A 21,232-nucleotide genomic window follows, 5' to 3' on the forward strand; every position below is an offset into this window, starting at 1 on the left:
AGGATCAAGTTTTGGCCCTGCAGAGACAAAACTGTAACCATTACAGTGGAAGCAGTTATATTATTCCTTAAAATGAGTCATATGACATTAAAAACAAAGCAAATACTAAAATTCGAATCTGTACAAGCTGTAAAGTCTTTAGGGCCAGGCTGTCTCCCACTGAAGATGGTGGCAAAGCCTCTGTTCATGGCTCTGGCAGATGTCTTGGGCCCCAGACAATCCCATTTTTCCAATTGTAGGCTCATACATTTTTATCCTCTGAATTAAATGAGGATTTGCCACCCGCACAATAAAACCCAAAGAAAGAAACTTGCTTTAAATAGAACGAGCTATTGAGGTGATATTAATAGCAAGGGGATGATGAGTATTTCCAGAATTTAAGTACTTCAATGTTATTTCTGCCTGCTTTAGGAGAGCAGAATAAAATATCCTTGCCACTCTTGCATTGCAGGGATGGTTTCCACTGGTGCTCTGTAGTGGGTGTCCAAACTTAATGTCCCACCAAAATATTAATAAAATAGAAATTATTCAAAACACCTGCCAGTGATGATCCAATATGTTCTAACGTCTTTCCAAGTTGGAAGTGCATATATATATATATATATATATATATATGTATATGGCTGTATGCGCTAATGTACATCTTTGAAAGCCACCAGCTACACAGCAGCACATTTGGACAACTTGTGTCTTTTATAACTAGGCATTTACAGCTTCTGTTTCTTGGATTTTCCATTTTTTCCAGAAGATTGCACCCACAGTGTCATAGAATCACAGACTGGTTTGGGTTGGAAGGGACCTTAAAGATCGTCTCATTCCAACACTCTGCCATGGGCAGGGACACCTTCCACTATCCCAGGTTTCTCCAAGCCTTGTCTAACCTTCTAACACTTCCAGGGATGGGGCAGTCACAGCTTCTCTGGGCAACCTGTGCCAGGGCCTTACCACTCTCATAGGAAAGAATTTCTTCCTAAAATATAATCTAAATCTCCTCTCTTTCAGTTTAAAGCCATTCCCCTTTGTCCTATCACTCCAGACCCTCGTCTAAAGTCCCTTTCCAGTCATGCCCAAGCAGAATCCTGTTTATCAGTAAGATACTGAAGTAGTTACAGCAGGGTCAAAGTAACACCTGTGAGCTATAATCTACTTTCAAAAATCCAGTTGGGGGAGGATTGTGCAGGTCAGGGGCCTGGTGACAAGTCAGTGGTTTCCTTGTTTCATATGCTGTGTCCTGTCCGGTGACCAAAAGTTATTACTCTCTGAGTTCCCCTGGTGTGTGGGCAAGGGAGACTCGTGAATTCATAAATAAAACCCAGGTCCTTCTTGGATTGATCTCCTCTGCCATGCTTTGAGGACACCCCCATTTTCTACTTGATCTCATATGGCTGGGAGCAGTAGAAGAGGTACTTGGGGCTTCTGTGGGATGAGCTCCTGAGGAGCTCCCTGCAGGAGCAGCCAGAGCTGTCAGAGGGCACATCTTTCCTGCAGTAGCCGCAGCCTTTCCCAGGCTTTTCCCGGTGTTCATCCACGCCGTTCTCCGCTCTGTGAATGGCATCACCCGCTGCTTGTGTTGGCTACCCTCCAGCTCCGCCTCACAGGCGCATCCCCCCACCGCCCGCATTCCTGGGGATTTGTTACCTTCTGGTAGCCAAACGCGCAGGCAACCGGGGCAGGGGGTGAGATTTATTCTCCAGAACTCTGTTTTCCTATTGTTTTTAAGTTCATGGGAGGCTCCCTGTCACTAAACAAACTTTAACGACTGTCGGCAGAAGGGTCGGCCCCCTGCCAGAGCCCTTCACAAAAATCTCACATTCCTCTCGGCCGAATACAGTTGTGTCACTCCCCTCCCTTCTGCCCCCCTGGGGATTTTGTAGGATTGCCCCTGAGCAGGTTGAACACCTGTCTGAGACACTGAATTAGCGACCTGCAGAGCCCATAAGGACAGGCTTAACTTTGGCCAGCAACGTGCATCTCAGGATTTTTGGGCATGATGCTAATAAACAGCTGGTCTGGGGTAGAGGCAGCCATCCTTAGGGCTCAGGGGGTTGGTGTGAGATGAATGTATGCAGGGATGGAGCTTCTGTAGCAAGGATGGGATTTGGGTTTGTGTAGCTCACAGCAGAATGGAGCTTTACTTTCTTTTCCATCCAAAAAAAAAAAAAAAAAAACCCAAAAAAAAAAAACCAAAAAAAAACCCAAAACCCAAACAACAAAAAAAAAACCAACCCCGCCAGAAAAACCCAACAGAGATAATTATGAATTAAGCACTTTCAGGAAGAAATAATGTAAGTAATGAGGCTGTCTTGTTGGAAAATCCCAGGATTTTATAGCCCACTGCATTAAGGAGTTCCCTACACTCTCCTAGAAGACATAGCTTGTCCAAAACCTTTCCTTCTGCGTTTATTGTTTGGGTGTTTTCCCCAAGAAGTTTGTCATTTTGGTGTCTCTTGTTCTTCACACTGGCATGGAGAGAAGTTTTAACAAGAGAATGGCCAGGGCTACTCTCTGTGGGACCATCTGTCTTTGAGTGACCAGCAGACACACAAATAAGAAAGTAACAACCAAAACCAATCATGGATTAGGATCTGGACCTTTGCTGGGGGTTGCAGGAATACTCTCAAGAACTGAGTGTGAAATTCTAGTTTTACTTCGTTGTGTCTCCCTCAAAAACTATAGTGGAACCTCAGAGTTCTGCTCTCTATATTAATGGTGAAATCAATCTTGTAATATCCACTGTGAGGCAAAGAAATGATAATTATTCTGAAGTTAGAGCTGTAGGAAACCATGGCACAGAGGGTTTAAGACCAGCATTTCCAAACCCCCATGGTTTCTCTGTAGTCAGGAATATCTGAGCAGACACTGCCTGCATTTTGCTGTGCCCTTTCATGGCAGCTCGAGGTCCTGAGCTCTTTGCAGCATCAGGCCCTCAGTTAGCAGGAGCTGCTGACTGCATGTACTCATGTTCCAAGTATTGTGTACATGACTTCACCAAGCACAGACAATCACTCAGCCCCAGAACAGTAGGGCTAAAAGAAACCTCAGGCGACCTAGTCCATTTTTCCTTAGAGGAAGTATTAGATATACTTAGATCATCACTGACATCTGTCCAAATTTTTAAATCCTCCAGTACTGAGCCTTCCACTTAACTTACCAAGTCTGGAGTTTGTGGGGTTTTTTTCCTTTATACTTAAAAAGGAGTTTGCTAATACTGTACATTAATCTCTTAAATCTCCTCTACCTCAGCTGAAGGCAGCTTTTTCTTGTGCTGTTCTCAGCTGACACAGAGATCAATTGATTATCATTTTCTGTAGAAAACACTTTATTCTTATCATGTCCTTTCCTGCTTGTCTCTTTTCTAGACTAAACAAATGCATTTCCTTCAACTTTTCCATGTTGCTCATGCTTTCTAAATCTGTTATCGCTCCCGTTGCTCCTCTCTGGATTCTCTCTCATCTGTCTGCATCTTTCTTAGAGGGTGGTGTCCCTGGATAAAGCAGTCCAGCTGATGTCTCACCACTTCTGAGCAGCCTGTAATAGATACCTTCTATGTCTTTTGTACAACATGACCGTTAATCTTTCCCAGAAATGAATTTACTTCACTTTTTTGAAAAAAACCAAAATGCCATTATTGACTCACATTGAACTTGCAACTCCCCACCACCCCCAGATCTCCCTCTGCAGTGCTGCTGGTTAATAGGTTTGTCATTGTGGTGCATTTGGCTTCTTGCTCCAAAGTGTAACACAAAGCACTTAATTCTTACTTGCATGTCATCTTACTAATGATGTGTCAAGTACAATTTCTCTTCCATGCTAAGTTTGTTCTGAATTCTGACCCATTTCTCCAAGTCTGGAAGGCTCCATCCTACTGGACATCATCTAAAGATTTTATAATCATGCTTTCTATTGCATCATCCAAGTTATTAAAGAAAGTATTAGCTATTAATTGGCTGAAGATGCATAAAACACTTTCCATTTCAATATCAGTAGTGATAGTCAGCAGGCAACCTTGTAACACCTAACCCCCATCCATTCATCCTCTATGGCTGAATGGGCTGGAAGGGACCTTAAAGACCATCTTGTTCCAGCACCCTGCCATGGGCAGGAACACCTTCCACTAGACCAGGTTGTCCCAAGCCCTGGTTTTGAACACTTCCAGGGATGAGGCAGCCACAGCTTCTCTGGGCAACCTTTTCTAGTATCTCACCACCCCCACAGCAAATAATTTCTTCATAATATCTAATCTAAACCTATGCTTTTTCCTTCTCACAAAGACCTGAAAGCAGAGGTTAATCCATCTCAGCCCTCAACTGAGCTGGAAATGCCCCTGCTGCATTGGCAGGGAAAGGTGGAGCGTAACAAGGGGTTAAAAACTGCGACTCACCTGCAGGATTGTTGGCAGCATCTTCAGGCCAACATTTCTTCTCTTAAGCCCAGCTACAGTGTTTATGTGCTGCTTAAGGCTGTCCTTCTTCAGAACTTGCACATCGTGTAGGTGCTTGTGCAAGAGCTCTGAGTACACAGAAAGTTGAATCCCTCCTGCAGCATGAAAGTTGCCCCAATAACCCACTCATTGCCAGCAGCACCAGACTCTTTACACACTTGAAAGGAAAAATAAGAGCAAAGAATAGTGTTAAGTGTAATTTTTGTTGGGAAACCACCAATTCCTTATACCTTTCAGGAGGAAGAAAGGGAGACATCCATCAAACTGTCATTACAAACTTGATGCCACAAACCTAAGCTCATGGAGCCGCCAGGAATCTGTAAAACTTTTAGAGGATACGCCTGTTTTTGACATTCAAAATAAAAAATCTTTATAGATTTTTGTGGAAAACACTGATGGGCCAGCAGCTAAATGACATTTTTCAACAGTCAGACAGACTCCACACAAACTGAATAGATGTCCAGTTTTAGAAGGACAGGTAATTACTTTCTGTGCTATGCCCAGGAACAGAAAATACTTGGCCTGTTTTACTTACTGAGTAGGAAAAGATGTTTGAGGGTGGTTGGTTGGGTGGGTTTTTTTTCCCTAAAGGCTGCTACATCCTGGCTTCTGACTCCATATAGCCTGAGTGTAGGTGCCCTTTATATAACAATATCTTGATACTACTCAAAATACTTGGCTCTGCAAGCAGGGGAGTGGAATGCAGTAAGAACACTTTAACAGGTCTGAGGGTGAGTAAACTCCAGTAGTTTTGGAAGGAGAGAACGGAGTTTTCAGTGTATGTCTCTCCCTTACTTGGCATTTGCTGACAATAAGAACACAAGGATTAACATAGTAGACTCCGTTTATTACACTTGGGTGGATAAAGCAATTATCTGTCTATCACAGCTGTAGTAAATTGTGCAACAGCATTAACATGGGTGGATACGTGGATAAATGCTACTCTGCCACAGAGGGTGCTGATACACAAGATAATCCTTCAAGCTGAACTTGTAAAGACTGTTTTCTTTCAGAGTTTAGATCATGTTACCCACCAGTGTAGATTGAAATGGCATCTTTTTTTATTTTTTAACCACGTTTTCAGGTTTCTTTAGCCATCTGAATTGTATTAGCAAGGTTATTTTAGAAATATCCCGCTTTATTCAAGTTTAAACAGTCTGCTTAAAAACTGCTGCATGGATATAAACACAGTAGTTTTCTAACACAGCAAAACAATCTGTTGAAAGATAGAGAGCAAACACACACACATCCATCCATTATTGCTTAACTGTTGTGTCTTCCATGCCTGAATTCCCTCTGTAACCGCAGCGTTCAGTGTGCAGTGCACTCCTGGTTTTGGGGGTGTAAAACAAAACCAGAAATGAAAATGCGCCTAATGATTTCTAGAGAGCTGAGCAGCATCGGAGAGCTCTACACCAGATTTAAACTAAGCGCCTTAAGTCTGGTTTAATGGCAGTGTTTACATCATCCCCCTGCTTCTCATTCTCTTAAAGTAATCAGGTTTTGAAAGTGTTGAGAAAACCATCCCCTCCTGCCAGCTGGAGGGAAGCCAGCTCAAGGACATTTTTTTTCTCTCTCCACCTTTGCCCCCTTCTTCACTATGATCTTTACTGCCTGGTGCTGCAGCAAGGAAGCACCAAAAATTGGTGGGATCTTTGCAGGATAGCTAGCTTTTTGGAGGAGAAAAGACCTTACTCCTCAAAGATTTTTCTGGGTTCATGTGGATGATAAATCAGAATGAGGAGCTCTTGGGCTTTTCGGGACTGCCCTTGCTCTCCCTCATCCCTGTTTCTGCTAAAAAAAGGGGGAGGAGGAGGGGGAGAGTGTAACAGATACCAGCATGCAAAGGGAGCTAAGGCAGGGACCAAGACTTGCGTGACAGTCTCTGTTTATATGAGTTGTCTTTAATGTCTCCAAGAGGCCATGCCAGCAATGTTTAGCTGGTTTCCTGGCACACATGAACACAGATTCCTTTATGTTCATGAAGGATGGATAAAGGTGAAGGCAGAGCATCGTGGCACAAGGGGGTCCCACCTGCTCCTTCCCTGACCTGGCCAGTTTGGGCTGATACTCCTATGGGGTGTTGCTCAACTTTGCAGAACAAGCTTCAAAATCCTAATCAAAATTCAAAAGCTTTTCAAAAAGAAAAGAGAAAGGAACAATGCCAGCACTGCAGCAAGGGGAGACCTGGCTCATCCACCTGGAGTACAGGGTCAGAGCAGCGGGCTGCAACTCTGGGATGAGTTGGAGGGTAGGAGGAAAATGGTGCAAGGGCAAACCCACTCAAGCTCTTTCTGGCTCAGCCTGTCCTTTTTCTCAAAGCACCATTTCGGTTTCATTTGTTAAATCTTCTGATTTTTCTGCTTTAACACACCTTTCCCTGTGCAGTGTCTGGCCAGCTCGGCCCCTGACACCTGCCCCCATCAGTCCCTTGTCTGACAGATGAGCAGCCTGGAGCCCTGCTCCAAGGAGGCATTTTTCAACTCTGTATAGAGAAATTCAGTGAGCAGGAGGCTCCTTTGCAGCTGTTGCAGTTTGCTGAAAACCCCCGACCTCTGGGTCTATCTTTCAGCTGGATCCATGCTCTTCACAGCCTCCAGCTGAATTTTAAAACACACTTTGTATCCTCAAAAGATTTAGTCATTCCAATGGGTGCTAAGAGGCACAGGTTACACCCCCACGGGTCATTTCTTCTCACCCTTCCTGTCCCTTCCTCCTGCCAACCTGCTCTTTTTGTCCTATGCTGGGCAGGCTGCCCACGGGATGAGCTGAGAGGACATTCCCTTTGCTCCCAGTAAATCAGTGGGGAGATGATCAACACCAGAGGTGCTCCACAGGCTTGGCCTCAGCGCTGAGGTTCCAACCTCCCCCTGCCTTGGCTCACCCTGGGTAGGAGCCACAGCTCTGGGAAGATGGCAATGTCACTGTTTCCCCCAGGATCTAGATCTGGCCCTTTTGGACCCATACCTGTGGTCAGGGAAGAGGAGCTCATTAGGATTTTTGCAAATGGATACACATTAGATCTGTTTCATAGGAACCGAGCCCCTCCACAGAATGCATTCCCCTGTCTTTATTTATTTCCATTTCTCTGCAGTTGTTTCAGGTACCGGCCTCAGCTGCTTTGGGTAAAAAAAATTGCCTTTTTTACGAACAAAAAGAGACAGGGGCTTGTTTTCTGCCTGCGCCTGAGTGACTCCTGTTGTCACTAACAGGGCTCTGTGTACAGTCGGGAGAATAACCTCCCAGTCTAATGCAAACTGGTGCCCTCAGCTATTTAAAAAACAAACTTTTTTTTTTTCTCCATTGAGTGAATTAACTACAGTTACTGCACCTATGTAGCTCCTTGTTCTATGAACTATAAGAACCTTTCCTATGCACAGCTTATGGCCTAATTATGTAATTATGTCTCTTGGGTGGATTATATTTTTCTTCTCATAATTGTCTCTTTACCCAAGAGACTGGAAGGGTTCCAAGCTTTCCCCTTTCCTGGGCAAAAATTGTTTGGCTCTTGTGTTTTGGGTTTTTTCACTTGAACTTTGGATTGGTTGCATTCAGTAGGACTGGGTGGGGAGAAACCAGCCCTGGATGGCTATTTGTCGCAAGACAAGGGACACAAGAGGGACCCTCATGACTTTCTTCGGAGATTTTTTTCCTTGCAAAGTGCTGATGTGAATCTTCTGTGCTTCTGGTTTATGGCTCCCTTATTTTTACCTCCAGTGGATAGACTGACACTACTTTGGAGTGACATCTTGCTGCAGTAAAGTATTGTCTGAAATTTGTAACAGAACAATGAATATGTTTGCTTCATGCTGAATGCTCAGCATTATTCAGTCCCTGCATAACAGCTGCTAGGAAGCCTTAGGCTCAGGTCTCAAGTCCTTTCCTGGCATAAATGTGGGTCCCTTGACTTCAGCTTTATCAGCCTGTATCTGAATTCATCCCAGCCCATATCAGTATCTTCCAGTTACACCTCATCCAGGGGACCAAATGGGATGAAATGCAGGTAGGCCTGCAAAGACAATTCAGGGAGAATTTGTGATGAAATTCAGAGGACAGGTAGCTTGTATTTTTTGTGGTGTGAAATTGTCTTCTACAATGTGTATGCAGAAGTGTACACACTAGAATGTACACTAGAATGCTGCTGGTGTTCCAGTGTTAAAAGAGACAAATCAGAGTGTTTGTCTCAAAGATATACAGGGTTAGTAGGAAAAAATGTGCCCACTCTTTACCTTTTTAGAGCACTTCACCTTTGGAGAACAGTGGGAATAATCAAAATTTGGGTTCTTGATCTCTCTTGTGTTTCTCTTGGAGTCAAGAGGCAGAGGTGCACAGGCTACAAAGTCACAGGTCATGAACTAGGCGATTCTTCTTCTTTCTGCCACCCGTTAACCTGAAGGAAACTCCATTTTCCATTGGGTTCACTGAATCCAGAGCTGTAGAAATCCTTGCTTACTAGCCCTGGTGTTCAAAGAATTTTGTTTGCCTTTTCCAGCTGTAGTCACTCCACGGAATGACTCTGAACTTCACTATCTGGTACAGAGTGCACTCCTGACATAGAGCAAACAGAAGCCATGCTGGCATTTCTCAATGGGTCATCATCCTCCATTCTGCTTGGGATGTCCCAGAAAATGTGCCTCCAGCAGGTGACAACCCAGGCTCTTACTGCCATGACCTTTCTGCCTTCCCTTGGCTCTTTTTGTGGAGTCACCTGACTCCCACGATACTTCTCCTTGTTAAGGCAAAACCAGAAAAAGATAGAGCTGGGTGATGACTGAAAATAGCTAACCCAGTGGAGAGTCATAAAAGCATCTGCTGAAAATCTGGTAACCAGATCTCCTTGGTACCAGGAAAAAAAAAAAACCACACAAAAAAGCTGGTGGGTGGTGTACACGGTACAAAGAAAGGGAGTCCCTGAGTGTCAGCATCTGGCAGGGCCACGTGTAGCATAATCTGATTAGTTTTCAGTTCCACACCCACAAGCTGAAAGATAAAAATGCACACTCCTCCTCCCTGAGGAGGTAAAAATCTTCAAGCATCAACACCACATTTACATTCTGCAAGTCAGCCTCTTCCACAGCCCGATTTACATCTTGCCTTCTCCAGCAGAGCGGTGGAAGTTCAGTGATGAGAGACGAGCTCACGTCCCTTCCCGGTTACCACATCCAGCAGATTCGAGATTGCCTTGCTTTGATCTGGGAGACAGTCCTTTGCTTAGTTTAAACTGAAATGATTAAGCTGGAGATGAAGACTCCTCACATCTTCTGCCATGCCTGGGATGTGATAATTGAACATCAGCTTCCCTGGGCCACATGAACATGTTCTGAGGCTGTGCTGGGCTGGCGAGCAGAAGCAGCAGCACAGGCACTGACTGGCTGGCTGCAGTTTTCATGACCTTATTGCACTCTCTCAGTACTGTTTTCTGGTTTAATTCATGTAAAATGGCCAAAATTGGCACTGGAGAGGATTAATGACAATGCTTCTGTCTCCAGAAACTTATACTCAGGTTGGTGTTTGGCTTGAAACAGCTGAGTAGTGGTGAAAGATCAGAATATTTCCTGTTATTTTGGAGTGAGCACTGGATTTCTGATATCCAGCTTGTTTTGTACTCTGCCAGCAGACAAATAAGAACAGCTTGTTTAGCTATTGGCTATGAGCTCTCAATTTTTCTAATTTCTTTCCCATCTTCTCACCTGTGACCTGAACTGTTCCAGTGGCCATTGGGTCTCATCCTTAGTCAGAGATTCATGGGTCAGCTTCCATTTTTTTTGACCACATTTCACATCCAAGACTGTTTATGTCCATAAGCATTTTTTTTCCCTCTAAGCCCAATCCATTCTACAAATTCATCTCTGTAACAGAGCAACAGGCACTAAATGCAGTGTTGCAGGCATTGGGATAGCTGTAACACTATTTTATTCTACTCTTCACATAGTTTTTATATTGCTTTTTAATGTACTCACTGCTGCAGCAGATCATGGATTGTCCCTCAGCTATCCACACTTGCTACCCTAATCTTTTTTCCTGAAATAAAATTATGCCTCAGTACTGAGACTGAGGAATACAGCTTTTCTTAGCACACTCCCCTGGGATCAGGAATTTCTCTGTCAACGGGCACATATATCAATGAGAGATGAAAAGCAGCTTGTGGAATGAGTTTTAAACATGTATCACATATTTCATTGCTGCTGCTTATGTGCTACTCAGAAGGTCTTTTTTGAGTGTTTTCAGCCCATACCTCATGGCTCCTCCATACTTAACAGGATTTTTTTTTCTGCACAGAAATCAAGGCAGGAGATTTATTTAAGTTGCCCACACGCCTTTGTGAGCACCTCCTGAATACAAAGGTTTTGTTGAGTTTCCTGCTTACTTTCAATGTGAACACGTCTGAGCCTTTATCATAGCAGAGTAACCCATAGTGTGCAAAGCTGTGATGTCATCTTGTCTCCCTGGGACATTTCACTGGGGGACTGTAGCTCCTTCTGTGGATCCCTTTGTCACAACATGACTCCATGTTACAACTCTAAATTTTAAATGTCCAGAAGGGGAAGGCAAGTCTTGATTTGGCCCCTTGCTGGTTTCTGGGGACTTGCAGTTCCATTGATGCCTGGGGTCTTCCAGATGTGCATAGAGCTCTCTTTTCCCTATTTTTTTTTGGGGGGAGGGGAAGGGGGGAGAGTGGTAACACCCAAACTCACACATCTATAGATCATTTCAATTCAACCAGATGTGGAAATCTTTTTTCTTCTTTCTGTACCCCCCTTCTCCTTTTTTTCCCCTCTTCTTTTTTTTTTTCCTTTTTTTCCTCCTGCCTATCCTAAAGTGCTCTGCTATCCAGAGCTCTGCTATAATACATGTAATTAAGTATAAACTCTTTTCTAACAAAGCTAACTAACATTTCTAACAATTAAAATTTTAAAAAATTTTACTTATTTTCAAAAATAAAGTATGACCAAACAGGACATGATGAAAACAAGGATGGGGGTTATCTGGCACAGGTTAGTGCAGCAGTGGTGGTAACCTATGTAATAAGTGTTCATTGAGTTTTCTGAAGACAGTTGAAATAGATTGTACACTAGTTTGTTAGTGATTCTTTAGTTATAAAGGGTATTATATGAACATAGCACAGGGTTTTTTCTACAAAAATTCTAAATAAGATTCACTTTGGGGGTGGATTCATTTGCAGCTAAAATCAACCTTGATGTGTGAGACCAGAGATGGGCTGATCATGTTTGCCTTATTTTGTGCCCTCTTGAATTTCACAGAATCCCAGAATGGTTTGGGTTGAAAGGGGCCTTAAAGATCATCTCGTTCCAATCCCCTGCCATGGGCAGGGACATCTTCCACTAGACCAGGTTGCTCAATTTGCAAAAGCATGATTAGGAATGAGCAGAACAGAAAAAGGGAGGGGAAGAAGATGCCCTTAAAAAACAGAGTGGAAAATATGACTGGCAAAGAGAAAAGCAAATACATAAAAATTGTGGAGCAAAAGAAGATGGAGAAATCCCAAGAGAATACTGACTGCATGTGTATGTGAAAGTAGTTTCTTCAGATTTAGCAGCACCCAGTTTCTACAAGTTTTAGTTTAAATAGATTGAGAATATAATGCTAAGGAGTATAGCTTGGATGTGACCCTGTTAATTAAGCTGCTATTATGGAGTTTTTACAAGCCCACCGAAAATCAATCCCCATTTAAAGTGATTGATGCCTTCCTTCTGAAGAGAGTAGCCACGCATGTCAGCTCTAACATGGAGCAGCACCTTCTCCTTAAGGAGAAGGCTCCTGCCTACCCCATGCTTTTAGACTGAGTCATTACAGGGGAGAAAACCCAGACTTCAAAGCACCAAATTATGGGCCAACTAACAAATTTTTTTAAATTGCTAGAGAAGTTTCTCCAAAGTTAAATTCCATCAAGTTTCCCCTGATCTCCCAACCTGAATCCTTCTCTGTCTAGAGCTATGATTTCTCTGAATCCAGTTTGGATTTATTTAGTTTGGATATTGCATTGCCTATGTGTCATGTTGGCACTGTGGTACCAATTAGATGGTGTGAACCCATGTACTCAGTACTCTGGTGAGAATTACTACTAAAAAACATTTTTTTTAGCAGTGGCAGCCTGATAGTTCAATCCCAAGATTTGGTGGCCTCATTTCTGCTTCTAAAATAAATTAAACAGTGTTGGAATTGGTTCTATGGCCCAAAGACTAATGGGACAATCTTCTCATGCCTGCAGAGCTGAACCATTGTAGGCTCCAGACAGATGGCTGTGTTCACACTGAGGGACAACATGGATTATCTCAAGCCACTGGTGATTATTTGGAAGGGTTCAAGCCCAAACCTTACCAGGGACCCTTCCTATTGTTAAAAGCATTAAGATATCCTATCCAGTTATTGCTTGTGCCAGTGGCCCTGCACTGCTTAGAGGGATGGAGGCAGACGTGGTTCTGGGTTGCAGTCAAGGGCCCCCTTTCAGCTCTGCCAGAGGCTTTTTGTGTGACCTTGATCTGTAACTTAGGGTAAGCTTCATTCCATTTAACGTTGACTAATGGCGAGGGTGTCTAATTAAACCAGTCATGTGTGCTCCCTCTCTGATCAGAGAAGGAAGAGAAAGTAAATTCAGGAGGTGAATCATGCCATTTTAAGGCAAGTGTCAGAGACAAATGAGATGAATTGCCCTCTGGAAGTAGCTATTTCATTCCATTAACCAAAGAGGAAATCTACATTAGAAGAGTTTAGACTAGATGCCTGATTTATGAATGGCTGAAGTTAAGTAAAATTAGTCCTGTCCTTAATCTCTATACATGCCTGTTTCTCTGTGTGCTGAATGATAGAAATAACACCTTCTGCGCCTCACATTCGAGAGTATCATTGGACAAGGAGCTTCCTTTGGAAAGAAATTAAACCTAGGAGTAAAAATACAACCATTAGAGAAGCAAAGCCTTTGCTCTTGATACAACTCAATGACAACATGAGCAGGACCATTGGGGGCATTCTGGTGCTTTTGCTGTTTTTCCCCTTTATATTGTGACAGCAAGACACCCCTAAATGAGTGTTCCAAATATGTCCAGGGGCAGCTGGCTTGTTTTGGGTGATTGCAGTAGGAGCACTGAGGAAGGCTGACCATGCAAGGGTGTGTAGGGCCCAGTCCTGGCCAGCAGCCTTGGAGGCTTTCCTTGTGTACTGCTCTTCTCAACTGACAGGGACTATTTACTTTTTGGAAAATCTCACGGAGGAATGAAAGCTAATGACTGACTATGACAGAGTTAAAGAAAAAAAAAAATAAGGGGAGAAGAAAAGCTTGCATTTTCTTAGCAAAAATCCACAACATATAAACCAGGCACGGAGTAATTGTCCCAGTTGATAAGTTGTATGTACATATGAGGCTTGCTTCTGGAAGGGAAAATTTGCCTCTCTAACTACCCTGGGTAGTTAAAGCAGCAAAAGAAAAAAAAAGACAAAAAAGACAAAAAAAGACCTTGTGTGGGTGTCCTGAGAAGTGCTTATTTTGATCCAAATTGTAACATGTTACCCCTGTATGGGCACAGTTGTGCTCGATAAGGCTTTCACCAGTGCAACCATGTCCAAAACACAAGCCCCTCACAATGTTTCTGTGTTATTGGGGGTAACTGAGATACCTGAAGATCCATTAAATCTAATAACAGGTCCTTAAAGACCACTTTGGGGTTTTTTGGGGATGTGTTAAATTACTAAATCTTGTTATTAACGCTTTTATTTTATGATTTGCTGTTTCCAGGGCACAGACAGAAGCTTGATGACTCTAAACCTAGTTTGTTCTCTGAACGCCTCAGTGATTTAGGGCGCATTCCTCATCCCAGTATGAGAGTAGGGGTCCCGACCCAGAGCCCACGGCCCTCTCTGAACTCTGCACCAAGTCCTTTTAATCCACAAGGACAGAGTCAGATTACAGGTAAGAGACAGAACCATAGGTTTGACTTGCACAGGCATTGGTAGTAATTGCTTATGGATATTTGTGTCTCAGCTGCAGTCAAAGAGGCTGTTACAAAGTGGGGGATGTTCTCCAAGCAAAGCTAGGTGGGAAGTGGATTTTGCTATAGTGCTTGAAGCTGAAAATGTCTTTTTTTTTTTTTTTTTAATATCTTTTTGCCATAAATCTAAAATAGTCAATCCAGGTCATTTGAGTAGGGATCTGGTGAAATTCTAAATGCCATGCTGCTCTGCCTTCTCCGTGTTGCAATAGTACATATTAGAGTATAATAGAATGAACATTTTTATTCAGCCTTGTTATTTTGCACTCATGTTAAGGGAAGCAGCCAGCACTTAATGGTCTTTTTATCGGGATAATAATACAATCTTCTCACATGGTGGTTTCCTTCCACCACCAGTGCTGACCACGGTTACAATAAATGAACTGGGTTATGGAGAAATCTCCAAAGGTTGCTCATGAGGGTTGTATGCAACATTTATGATTGCATGCTGAGAGACAGATTTCATTGTGCTGAGAGAAATCATAAAGAACCCACCATGTGTCACAGATTAGAAGGCTGAAATAAGATGTTTAACTGCAGCTATGCCAGAAGTTTGCAGCAAAACTGTGAAGCCTACAAAATAAACCAATGTTGTTTTTTTTCTGAAGTCAGAGCTGGTTAAATTTTTCAAAATAATTTCAAAGCAACTTCTACCTAACTTTGGGCATTTCTAGATTCTAAATTTGTGCTGACATGTTTGTGTCTATCCAGGATGTGAAGAGGTATTACCCCTGACCAATTGTTAGAACTGTTGGAGAACTTCACCTAGATGCAAGTCTGTCAACAAAGCTCTTGGCTCAATTCCCTAGACCAATTTAATACTCAATTCTGCTGCTACAGTTGCATCCACAGCAGAGGCCTTTGCCAGTATTATACACCAGCATTCCTTTCCTGGTAAAGCACTCCTAGTAGAGACATAGTCTTTGAGTCAACCTAGGAAGATTTCTAGTTTCATGTTTCAAGTGGTTTTGACATGATACCAGCTGAAACTTAGCGGTTTTAACAAAGTGTTGTGGCTTTCTTCTTCTTTCTTTTCCTTCTTTTTTTAAGTTTAACCAGTTTATTAATTTGCAGTAAGAAAGAGAAGTAAGTGATTTAGTTTGAACCCAAAGCACTCAAGGAATTGCAGCAAAAAAATTGTTCCCATGAGCTGTGGCAAAGTTCTCCGAGATCTAGAAGTCTAACTAAAATGTTTATAATATATTAAATATGTTGATTGTACCCATTACATGGTACTTTCTGCCCCCCAGCTTCCAGTTTCTTTGGCCAGGCTTCGTGTTTTGTTCATTGGACATGTGAATTCAGGGTTCTTGTGCATACCATTTTCTGGGTAAGAGCTGCCAAACTAAAACACAGTATTTTTTTCTAACCAATTCTTCTGTCTGGCAGTATTTGTAGACATAGTTCCCAAGAAAGCAGGGGGGAAATCCAGGCTGTAAGCAGGTTTTTTTTTTCCTTCTTCCTTGTGCCTCCATAGTTTACCTATTGTGCAACACTATATCTAGGAACGAAAGAGGGTGAAATTCTTCCTGACCCCATCTGGCGATCAGCTTATGCCCTGAAGCACAAGAACTGAGATCCCCTTGTAATTTTCTTCCTAACTAAGTGTAACCTCATATGCTGCTCTCCTTCACATAAATGCCTCCTGTAGAAAATGTTCTGCTGGCTTTGATTAATAGACTACTTCTCTGCCTCGTTATGAGGCAGCAGCAGCATTTACAGATCTGGGAGGTGAAAACTTCAGATGAGCTTTCAATAAGCCTGACTGGAAACAAAGCTGTGTGGCATTCCCTGCCTTCTCTGCAAATTTAAGTCAGCAGTTCAAAGCACCAGCTGAGACTTCATCAAGAGAGGGAAGATGCAGTGCTGGTAGGGCAGAGGGAAGTGAGCTGAGCCAAGGGAGGCAGGCTGGATTTCCCATCTCTCATGGATTACGTGCTTTTATTGTTGGATAAACTCAAGGTCATGCGATACATTAGAATCCCAAATTGCTCTCATTTCGCCCAAAATGGTGAGGAGTCTGTAGTGAATAAGTGGTCTGATACAGTATTTGTGATGTTATTTCTCACCCTTGCCTCCTCCTCAGTTTAGAAAAGTCCAACAGCCAGCTCTCCATTTGCTCTCTGGTGGCCATCCCATTTAAAAAGGTGATTGATGTGAGCATGTTACATGGATGCAAGCTCTGGGAATTGCACTAGCTTCCCACCAGGCTTTTTGGTGCTCATTGAGACCTTGACTGTAATCTGTAAAGCTCAGCATGCTCTGATGTTCCACCAAAGTGCTGGGATGCTTTTTTGCAGGCAGTCCCTATTCTGGGATTCTTCTTGTGGGATGAAAGGATACTCTTCGCTACACAAACCATGTCAGTGAGAGACAAAGGTGATGCCATGGACAAGGCACACTTTGATCAGGTGTTGAGTGGGAAATTGCTGAACATCCCCCTGTTTGGTGTGGTGGTGGGGAGTGAGGTGTTTGGGCTGTGCTCTGACACCAGTTTCTGTGCTGTGGTGGAATACTCAGAATGCCACTGGCTTCTTGACATAAGCACCTGCCTTGGGTATGCATTAAAAGGGGAATAGACGCTTCTCTGAAAAACAGGATTTTTTTATTACCTTTATTGGAATTAACCAAGCATTCCTTTAGAAATGCTGTGATTTCATTATCTCTTTACCTAGTTATTATTTAGGGAAATAATGAATTCCTAATAACTTGAACAGTAAATACTGGTTTCCTACACAAAATCCATATTATTGCTAGTAAGCACATAAATGTTTTGCTTTATTCCACTAGAGGTCTTGCATAACTATTGCATGATTAAACAGACATATTATTTAAAGCCTGGCTGACCCACACCTGAGTCTGAAAGAACTCAGCACTTTGGGGTTCACTCTTATATTTCTTTTCTCTGTCTAGGTTGTGTTTATTTTCCTGAAGTATCAGAGTACAGGTTGAACAAATCACAGCTCAGTCCTTAACCTACCACAGGACCGGGCTGTGGCAGGACAAGGCACAGAGTTTGCCTTATTCAACATGGCATTTTAACTAGGATTCAGCAAAAGCTACATCGAAGGGTGATTAAAAAACAAATGGTCCAATAAGCAGCTGCCTTTGCTGAGGCAGTGCAGATCCAATTTGAACCCTGCTTGCTGCCCATAAATCAGGAATCCTGTCCATTCACATTTGGTTACTGGTATATTTGCTTTTTTATTTTTTTCCCCTTTCCCTAACGGGCTCATGCAACTTGCTCATGTATCCAATTGCATTCCTGTTCAGACACTGAGCTGTTGCATCAGTGTTCCAGTATGAGACAACAAAAACTTGTTTTTCTAAGATGCAACTGGTGAGGATTAGCTTCTGTAGGCCGGGAAAAGCTGTGGGTGTAATGGCAGGAATGTGGTCGGTGTGAGGACCCCATCACCTGGGCTGCAGGGAAAGCAAAGTGGGAGTTAAGTGAGGTTTCATGCTCCATCACCAGTGTGGCACTGGCTGATCTATAGGCAACCTGTGACTTTCATCACTGAAATAACAGCCCTCAAAGGCAGGTCCTGTGAAACCTTTTTTTCCCCCGTTTCCTCTTCCCCCTCTCCACGCACTTCAGGGTTGTTACGCTTCCATTTCTTATCATTTTTTAAGCAGATCTAAGGTCTTCAAAGCTGGCTTAAGGAAGTTAGGGAGGGGATACATCTTCACTGGCAGACAGGGACTGATTCAGGGACAGTGTAAACTGAATCTGCAGCCTGCTCTATTTTATGCAAATTGTTTGCATCCTCTGGTTGACTGGCAAGTTGCCATTGTGGACCTCAATTTCATAAAGCTTGTGTCCCTCCTATTATTCTTTTAACTTTATTTCCCCCATCCCCCTTTTAAAACTTAGCTGCCCTCCTGGCATGATTTGTTGAGTTGATCTTTTTTTTTGTATTTCAAAAATGTGACTGTTGGAGGGATGGGAGGAGAAATGGGCTTAGAGCTTCTTCAGGCCAAAATCTGGTCTCAATTACTTTTCTGTACATTGGGGTGTAACCCCACTGGATTTGACTTTGTTGATTGAACTGGACAATTCAGATGAAGCCTTGGGCTTTCAAAGATACCCATGAAAGAGTTAGAGAAGAGAAAAAAGTTGCATTTTGCTGTTGTTGTTTTGCTGAGGGGGTTGGTGTTACAACAATAGTTGGGTTACTCATGCAGAAAGTCATCTTGGCTTTGTTAAGATCAGAAGTGAGGATATTTGCTCTAAGTGTTTACCAAAGATAGCTCCAGACAGTTTGTTTTTTACTGTTGGCAGTAGCACTAATCCAACCAGCAGCAACCAGCACTAGAGCTGATGGCTGGGTTTAAATGAGAGTATGATGCATGTGATGTCTGGGTGTTATAGACAGTACACTGAGGAGCTGCCAGCCTGTGATCATGCTCTGGTCATGTAACTCAGCTTGGAAAACGGGAAATTGGTTTTTCTCCTATAGAAAATTAGTGTGCTTCACAGTCCAATGCCAAAGTATTGGAAAAACTTGTTCTTTGGGGATATTTGCAGGTTTTTTCTTCTCTCCATTGACACTTCAGAACATGGAAGGTGTCCCTCCCCATGTCAGGGGGATTGGAACTAGATGATCTTTAAGGTCCCTTCTGACCCAAACAGTTGTATGATCCTATGATGATTTCTGCTGGAAGAAGAGAAGTTGTGATACTGGAGAGCCAATGTCACTGGTGGGAGAATGGGTCACTAGACAGGCTTTTTCATTCTTTCCTTTTTAACTTTAGTTTTATGTGGTGCATCTAATCTTGGACTAATTTTTAAGGACTCTTATTGTCCATTAAGCATCAATATCCACAGTCCATTTGACATAATCAGTCAGAGACAATAAAGGTCAAGAAGCCTGCATATCTCCTGTGACTATAAATGTGACAGCAAAACCTAGACACAAAATAATATGCAATACTCAGTATTTCCTGCTTTGTCGAGGTTCACCTGGAAGTGCAAACAGGATGGAACTGTTTGCGCATTAGTTTAGGCCTCGCCCAGCTGATTTGTTTCAGCTGAACTGTGCCCAGGCTGTCTCAGCATACCCACGATATGCCTGCTGTGAAGGAATACGCTGAGAGCTGCACTTCCCCTCGCACCCACGCAGGCATAACAGAAATGTTTACAAAAGGAGGACTGCTCTTAGTAATCACTCCAAAGTGTTCGAGTGCAAATGCCAGCTCAGAGTGGCCCTCTGACTTCTTCACTGTAGTTGAATGCTCTGTTAGCCCTTCCCTATGTCTGCAATATGGAAATGTGGGGGGCTTTCTCCTGGGCAGTTCATTTTATTTTTATATTAAGTATTTTTCCTTGTTTTGGAGGGATTCCTTTAGGGAGGAATCCACATGCACTCTGCCTCAGCACTTTAAGGTTTCTCATCTGTTCTGGGCTTTTTGTGATGGGGAAGATGTGCCGTGCCTGCAGAGCATGTGGTGTTCTGGGTCCCTGTGGACACATGGGAGCCCACCAGCCAGAGCCAGTAGGGAAGCTGGTCTGTGGTGTAGGAGGCCAAGAAAAACCTCTCACAAATCACCTCATAGCTTCTTCTCCAGTAGTATGTGTTAAATAGTCATCCCACCCCTTCTGGGCCAGAGCAAGGAGGAGGTGACCCTCCTAAGGGCCTCATCATGTTTGCCTCAGAAGTATCCGTGTGGATCTGCCCTGGAAGCACTGTTGTGGCAGCTGGCACATCCCTATCATGCCTCCAGCACCCTCCTTCCCCCAGGATGTTTGGTTGTGTGTGGGACCAGAAGAGATGGTATGGTGAGTCTCAGTGGCTGAAGTCACTGCTTTAGCACCATTGCAAAGACCATCTCCTGGTGGGACCAGAGGGTGCCACAGGAACAGGATGTCTACCTTCAGGGCCTATTGGAGGCAGCTTTGGGCTCTTCCTCGTGGCATTTTTCACTGCGGATTGGGCAATGCTGCTGAGCAGTGATGTTTGCCCTGTGGGCTCACAGGTCACCTTTGACTTGGCAAGGTGATGGTGTTTCACCACCCTCTTCTCTCACATCCATGCAAACCTTGACCGCCACCAGGCAGCAAGGGTTGGCTTTAGGGCATTTGCTCTGGGATCTGGTAAAACTTGTATCTTCACTTTCCGGTTGCCTAACGGGTCAAAAATATCTCAAGACAGTCAGCCCCTGGGCAAAATTTCCCACCCTGCCTCGACCATGACCTCAGCCATGCCTTTGTGTGGAGGAATTGTGGTAACCCTCTGGCCTGACATACTGTGACCTTCTCCTCAGTCACTGAGCTCTGATGAATCATCTAATGTTCAATTTGGTTAAAGATTTTCCTCTTCATAATTTCCTATTCCCCGGGAAGACTGATGTATTTAAGGTAGCTGTTGCAAGAATATATGATATGTTTTGGGGTCAAGTGATGGTCCATCCAGCCCCTTATCCTGCTTCTCACAGTGCAGTATGTGATCCTGTTTTGAAATAGCACATGAGCCTTAGAAAAACCACTTTTTGCTATTTGTCATTCTTGTGTCCACACAGACATTCACAGTTGTTGGATTAAGGGTATTAAGTGTAAAACCAAGTCTAGCATGGGTATTCAAAGTGATTAGAGTGCCAGAGGTGCTCAAGGACTTCTTGTGCCATGAGGATTGCACTAGCAGGAGTGCCATGAGCCTCCAGAAAGGCACGTCTTTTTCTGAAATTTCCACCATCTTAGACCAAACTTATGTAAAAATATCCTCTGCTATGATTTTTTTCCCAGTCTTTACCTGCTATGTTATTTCCTCCTAGCATTGGAGCTGACCTA

At 43.3% G+C, this 21,232-nt stretch overlaps 1 protein-coding gene across 5 annotated transcripts in view; it reads left to right on the top strand.

The window, feature by feature from the left end:
- The window catches only part of RUNX2 (RUNX family transcription factor 2), a 215,829-nt gene that overhangs the window by 99,488 nt on the left and 95,109 nt on the right, over positions 1–21,232 (top strand). For 3 of the 5 annotated variants that reach the window (XM_032103957.1, XM_032103960.1, XM_032103956.1), the window contains one exon: positions 14,193–14,366. The exons of the other annotated variants lie outside the window; for them this stretch is intronic. In XM_032103957.1, coding sequence (XP_031959848.1) covers positions 14,193–14,366 — 174 coding nt within the window. The remainder of the gene's footprint in view (positions 1–14,192; positions 14,367–21,232) is intronic. 5 annotated transcript variants of the gene reach the window in all.

Source organism: Corvus moneduloides, chromosome 3 (genome assembly GCF_009650955.1).
Source record: "Corvus moneduloides isolate bCorMon1 chromosome 3, bCorMon1.pri, whole genome shotgun sequence".
Lineage (NCBI taxonomy): Eukaryota > Metazoa > Chordata > Aves > Passeriformes > Corvidae > Corvus > Corvus moneduloides.